We start from the raw sequence: 7500 nt of genomic DNA on the forward strand, positions 1-7500 counted from the left end.
GAGAGGGAGAAAGAGAGAGGAAGAGGAGCTGGAGGGCTGTGTTCGGCCCCATGGTGAGAGGCAGCTGACCGGACGTAACAGCTGAGGGCCTCCAGTGCGCCTCTCTAAATCCTCTGGGGCCCCACCCTCTGCTGCTGCACTCCATCACGGCTGAGGGGATTTTCCTCTGTCTCCGTCCGTCTCACTCATTTCCTTCCTTTCTTTCTCTCTCTCTCTTTCTCTTGCCTTTCTTTCTCTGTCACTCCGTCTCTCGTATGTGTGTATATCTGTGTTTTTCCCTGCTTTCATTTCTGTCTCTCTCCTCCTCACAGTCAACATCTAACTCACACATTGTGTATATGTCTCTCTTTCCTGTCAACAATATCAACAACAGTACTGCAGGCATGGATAAAAGCTAGCTGGCTTACTAACTGATGTACTTTGGAAATATTGTTGACAGCGTTTTGCTGTGAAAAGCTGTTCTTACATTAACTCAGGAAACAAATCTACATAGTGAATTGACTGGGCAGATAGTTCGGACAGGCGTGTTGATCCTTTAAATGACCATATACAATCAAAAGTAGTTTTTGTAGTTTCTTCACAAAAAACATACCCCAAAAGACAAAAAGAAAGATACTGTTGCTTTAATTCACGGTTGGATATACCCAGGGTGCGATTTGTCCAAAAACCAGAGGGGGGGATGTTTTTTTTTTTTTTTTTAACATGGAAAAAAAACAAGCAATACATAGGCCTAATTCTCTTCATATACATGCATCATATGTCTATGATATGATAATCGCTGCTAGGCGCTCAGTTATTGTGCTCCCTTTCATTCACGTTGAAATACTGAAACCGAAACTTAAACTTTGAAACTGAAATGCAACTGTTTTGGACAGAACTCGCTAATTCAGTGAACAAATATTTTCATATTCATTGTACAGTAGCCTAATTAGCTGGCTTTGCTCATTTCCGTGTTTGTAATGTTATTGTTACAATGTATACATGTGTTTATGTGCATGGGGACGTTCGTGAATTCTGAGGATGCCGACAGTTCGGGTAAGATGAACAATTAGTTATTGCCAGCGATGTAAGCAAGTGTATGAAAACGCTGTCAGAACCTGTCTGTTTTTTCATTGTTTTTTTAATAATTGAGGGTTATCCCCCCCATGTATGAAATTCATCCAGCTGAGGTGGGGATGTAAAAACCAGAGGGGGGGTAAATCCCCACCATCCCCCCCGGCAAATCGCACCCTGGATATACCCCATACCAGGGCTCATACCAGGGCTCATCACAGGGTGGGCTGCAGTGTGGCTCAGCAGAAGGAGGAGTTTTTATGCAGACTGAGATTAGATGAAGCGAGAGAGATCGAGACTGAGTAAGCGGCCCAAGTGGTTAGTCCTTATTTAGCTGAGCCCCCCCCCCCCAGAGAAGAGGAGAGGAGAGCACTTGCTTGTAAAAGAAGCCTGTCAGAAACAGCTGATGGGTTACGACAGGAAAGCCTAGCGACATTGCACTCAGGGGCCATGTCACACTCTTTCTCTCTCTCTCTCTCCTAAGGAGGTTTCTTCAAAGCGTAACAAATCACAAAGCTTTGTGTCCCTCCACAGGGCTCATATGACACTCGTCCCCTACCAGGTCACACACACACACACACACACACACACACACACACACACACACACACACACAAACACACAAACACACACACACACACACACACACACACACACACACACACACACACAAACACACAAAAACACACACACACACACACACACACACACACACAAACACACACACACACACACACACACAAACACACACACACACACACACACACACACACACACACCTACCAGGCCACTGTGCCCCACCTCACCAGAGAGGAAACAGAATCTGACCCCGAGGGGCACCTTCAGACCCTGCCTGACATGTGTCCTCTGCTTCTGGCCTGGCCCGAGGTGTTGGCACCCCATCAACTTGGTTTCAGTCCGTGATGCTTGGCAGAAGCATGTTAGCTAAATGTTAGCTAAAATTAGCGACGACATCAGCAGTTTCCCACACAGGAGGAGCTTTAAGATGGGGGGGTACGGGAGAGGGGGGGGGGGGGGGGATTTGTTTCAATTTTAAGAAATTACTGTGCTTGAAGCATACGTTAGGAGGAGGAACAGGAGGGGTAGGTTGAGGAATGAGAAACTCAATAGCACACTGAAGTATGAGAGAGGCTGTGGGACTCAGTGAGACACTAATCACCTTCATCGTCATATGACATAAAGATGGGACATTTACGATTCCCAGCACATATATGTTAGCGTGTTAGTCCGTACACTTCTATGGTTGTTTCTAGACACACAAGGCCAACTCCTACGACAGGATCCTCATCAGGTTCAAGGCACTTTTTTAGGCCACAGAAAGTTGTCTGCATTTCACTGCACTATTCATTGTAAACATTTTAGTCTGCATTCACACTGCAGAAACTATCTCCTCTGTCATTCCCTGGGTGGAGTTCCTCAGCAGTGTATTAGGACTGTTACCGCCATCACTAACTGTCATACATCTGGCTCTAATGGAACGGAGGCTGCACCTAATGGAACATTTATATTTACATTTAGTCATTTAGCAGACGCTTTTGTCCAAAGTTATGTACAAGGGAGAGAACAAGCAAGCTAAGAGCATTAAAAACCTGGTGTAACAATAAATACTGCTTATTTTTTTCAAAAAAATTGAAAACGACATAGAAAGAAAAAGAAGTGCGGGCCTGTTACTGCTTAAGTGCAGGTTAAGCCAAGAAGCGGTTGCGAGGCCTGGTCTGCGACTGCAGCTGGCTGGCTGGTGTGTAGAAGCCAAAGTCAGGAAGCAGACGAAGCCTGTTGACGTGCGGCGGAGTTGTGCACGTGTGCAACGGCATCATTCCCGGGCTATAGATGGAAGAGCTCTTTTCCTCTGGGCTCTGTCAACACAGGAACAACAATACACGCTCCTTCAAGTTTTTCAGACACACACACACACACACACACACACACACACACACACAGACACACACAAACGCACACAAACGCACACACACACACACACCATCCTGTAGTCTTGTGTGTGAGTGTTTGTCTTCCTGCTTAATGTCAACAGCTTCTCCAATACAAAGCAGACCCTGTTTGTTGTGTGGAGTGGAGTTGGCCTGTGAGTGTTAGCCTCAGGTTTAACCTCCCCTCCCCTCGACCCAGTCAATACATCCTACTCCTGTTTCAGTGAGTGTTACAGTAGGGCTGGAAGTGAAAACACTAGCTTGTATGACTGTGCTTGAGATCAATCTCATGATTACGATTACATTAACATTAGCAACACTGGCTAATCTCCACAAGACTAGAAGACCATTCATTCCAGTTAAAGGCAGAGTAATTGGTCAGCTGGGATGCCTTTACCAGTTTTCTTACTTTATAATGCAGCCAAGCTGTTCAAGCTTCAATCACATATGTTTGAGCCCTGTGGAGACTTGTAAATGTTTTGAATTAGCTGTCAGATCATGCAGAGCTTTAGCCTGAGTATTGCAAATGATGCTGGCATACAGCAGCTCCGATTAAGTATCCTCAGACTGCCATGCTGTTTTATTGACTTGACACACTTATTGAAAAACTTGTGAAAAAGGCATTTTTAACATTTCCCCTCTCTCTCTCTCTCTTTCTCTCTCTCACACACACACACACACACACACACACACACACACACACACTCTCTCTCTCTCTCTCTCTCTCTCTCTCTCTCTCTCTCTCTCTCTCTCTCACACACACACACACACACACACACACTCTCTCTCTCTCACACACACACTCCCTCTCTCTCTTACACACACACACACACACACACACAATCTCTCTCTCTCTCTCTCCCTCTCTCGCCCTCTCTCTCCCTCTCTCTCTTGCAGTGAATGTGACTGTATCTGGGAGGCAACATCTGCTGGCACTGTATGACACTGCAGGACAGGTAAAGACACTACTGCTCATAGGTACACATAGATGACGCACACACACACACACACACACACACACACACACACACACACACTCTCTCTCTCTCACACACACTCCCTCTCTCTCTCTCACACACACACACACACTCTCTCTCTCTCTCTCTCTCTCTCTCTCTCTCTCTCTCCATCTCAACACTACTGCTCATAGGTACACATAGATGATGGACAACCTAGGCACACACTCACTCTCTCTCTCTCTCTCTCTCTCTCTCTCTCTCTCTCACACCCACTCCCTCTCTCTCTCTCACACACACACACACTCTCTCTCTCTCTCTCCCTCTCAACACTACTGCTCATAGGTACACATAGATGATGAACAACCGAGGCACACACTCTCTCTCTCTCTCTCTCTCTCTCTCTCTCACACCCACTCCCTCTCTCTCACACACACACACTCTTTCTCTCTCTCTCCCTCTCAACACTACTGCTCATAGGTACACATAGATGATGGACAACCGAGGCACACACTCTCTCTCTCTCTCTCTCTCTCTCTCTCTCTCTCTCTCTCTCACACCCACTCCCTCTCTCTCTCTCACACACACACACTCTCTCTCTCTCTCTCCCTCTCAACACTACTGCTCATAGGTACACATAGATGATGGACAACCTAGGCACACACTCTCTCTCTCTCTCTCTCTCTCTCTCTCTCTCTCTCTCTCTCTCTCTCTCTCTCTCTCTCTCACACCCACTCCCTCTCTCTCTCTCACACACACACACTCTCTCTCTCTCTCTCCCTCTCAACACTACTGCTCATAGGTACACATAGATGATGAACAACCGAGGCATTCTGCCTCAAAACATGTTGAAACGCTTTTCTCACTGTAAGACATCGTAGCAAATGCCATATATTGGCATGATGGTGCGTTCCAGTTGTACTTTGAAGTCAAAATTTCCCAGTTCCGAGTTGGAAGTTTCAACAGGAACATGCCCTGAAGTCGGAATTCCAATCTGGACAGTCGAAACAAACCTCACCAACCCAGCAATTGGTATTGCATTTGTTTTCCGTTTTTTAACTGGAACGCGGTACATTTGGGTGTTACGTCATTCCCAACTTCCGAGGTAAATGGAACGCACCACAAAACTAGTCAAGCATCCTCTGTGTTATGTGACATCCATGTGAATTTCCCCTTTTTATTATTTTTTTTAATATATTCGTTGTTGTCTTACTGTTTGTATGCATTCTTTAAAGCACATTGGAACTTTGCCAGAAATGTGCTGTATAATTACAATTATTATTTAAAGTTTGCATGATTATTGTTGTGTCAATTGTATTGTTATTGTTCCGAGCAGGCCTGATAATATCACCACTTGCATGTAAAATTATGAGAGCGATTCTGACAATCAGCAGTAATGGTGAGCTGACACTGTTAGTCATTGATAGAAAGTAAGACATTGCTTGTATCATGACATACATATGATCATGATGGTCATAAAGGTACCACAACCTTATTTAGTTAACGGCTTTTCATTTGTTGTTCATGAAGTGGCAGGAGCCTTTCAGCAGGATCCCTCAGTGTTCAAGACGGCTTAGGTCAAAACGTATCCCTTATTATGTTACTCTATATTGCTGCTGCCGTGGCCTACTGGTTAGGGTTTCAGGCCAGAAACCGTAGGGTGGCCGGTTCGATCCCCGACCTGTAGGAAGATGTGGGCGGGGGAAGTGGTAGACCACTCACAGTCAAATTGGTGCTACTGTGACTCACACGTCACAGTAGCACCAATTTGTAAAGCTCTGTACACTTAAAGACTAAATGGTCGTAATCTATCAACTCATCTGCTCTGAGTGTGTATGAGTGTAATGTCATAGTCAGACAGCTCTCCCTAAAAGCCAATTGTTGGAAGAATACTGATCAAATAATCATCTGCCTCTCGTGCCACATAGTGTAGTGTATGGCAATCTGGACCTGGCGGATTCAGATGCAGATACATTGTTAGCGGGCCTGTGTGCATGATGCTTGAGCCGAGGACAAAGCTATTTCAATGGGCCCCCACCCCACAACAATTAAAGTGAAATACGCTCGACAGCAGCGTATAAGGAATATTCAACACCATGCTTCAGTTTAACGACACCTTGAGTCTCATTTAAATCACACATAAAACTAGCAAATGTCAAAATGTGAGTTTTTTAATCTAAAGTCAGTATTGCACTACGTGTCATTGACACATGGAGGCTCAGTGAGTGAATGTAAAAACATAGCATCAGCCCCTAAGATTACCGTGAATTTAAGCCCTTATGGTACCATATGTCACACCCTTTTGGTAGCAAAGTCAGGTTTTCGGTCCTTAAAGCTCTCATTGAAACCATGGTAGAGCACAAATAGTAATACGTTTCATCTTATTCTAATTGGCTAGCTGTTTTTATTTTTTTTTTAGTCGCCTGGTAGATATTCAATTAAAGTTACAAGTAGTAACCTAAAGTGGATAGCCAGCCAGCTAGCAGATGTTAGCCTGTGCATTAATAGCCCAAATTGGTAGCAGTGCCCCTTTAATGCACCTTGTCGTTTAAAGTAATAGTCAAAGGCAGTTTGTACAGCGCAGCATATATCTCTGTTGCATAACCAAGAGTGGCTGCTCAGCAATCTATTAATGCTAACGTGTCTGTCTGCAGCTGTTCTCTGTCTCTTTTAAACAATCACTGGGCCAACCAGCCCGCCGATCGATCATCCCTCTTTGGGGTCCTCCCTTCCCTACACTCCGTTTCCTTCCCCACACCCCATATATCCTTTCTGTGGACCTCAGAGTGAAAAGACTCACAAGGGAAGTTTAACAAGACAACGCTGGCCCCCTTCCAGACATTTATTTATATCGACACAGTCGACTAGATTTCTCTTAGTCTAGTCTTCTTGCCTTGTAGGCAGAGAATACGCTGTTGTTATACTGTAGTGGGAACTAGGTCCAAATTGTTAGAAACTGGTGCATTCGTTTTATTGATATCGTTTATTTATCTTGGATTACTCACTGGTTAGCTTTGCTGAAAAGCAGTACTTTTAAGGAACATAGAAGAAGCATGACTAGTGTTATGATTATGATATACATTATTACATAAGACCCTATGACAGTCAATTTCACCCTATTGAAGGGATCACTCCAAATAAAATGTGTTGGCCCACAGAAGTGTTTTTTGCACTTGTGTGATAAAGGTTGTAAACAAGAGGAAGACCAAGAGAATAAAGCATTCATGTGTCCTCACCAGTCAGCATGTCGGCCCTGAGCTAATATTGGTTCCGTTCAAGTGGTTCCTCCTGAGGACAAGCATACATGGTGGCTCAAGGTTGTGCCAAGTTGTCTGGCAAACAACGAAATCCCCCTCACACACACATGAGAGAGCGACTGGTGTGGTTTTAAGGGCAGCATACAGTGTGGGATGAGACTAGGCCAAGGAGTCCTTTCTCAATGTTACTGACCGCTCTTAATATAACTCATTACTTATTAGTGTGCTTATTACAGTAATAAATGATATGGTGTGCTCAAGTAATTACTAACTATTACATAACTA

The 7500-nt window shown here is 44.6% G+C and overlaps 1 protein-coding gene across 1 annotated transcript in view; it reads left to right on the plus strand.

The window, feature by feature from the left end:
- Positions 1–7500, plus strand: part of rhoj (ras homolog family member J) — a 21105-nt gene that overhangs the window by 9653 nt on the left and 3952 nt on the right. Inside the window, exon 2 of the mRNA XM_080860784.1 lies at positions 3900–3958. Coding sequence (XP_080716910.1) covers positions 3900–3958 — 59 coding nt within the window. The remainder of the gene's footprint in view (positions 1–3899; positions 3959–7500) is intronic.

The sequence above is a fragment of the Sprattus sprattus genome, assembly GCF_963457725.1.
Source record: "Sprattus sprattus genome assembly, chromosome: 2".
Taxonomy (NCBI): Eukaryota; Metazoa; Chordata; class Actinopteri; order Clupeiformes; family Clupeidae; genus Sprattus; species Sprattus sprattus.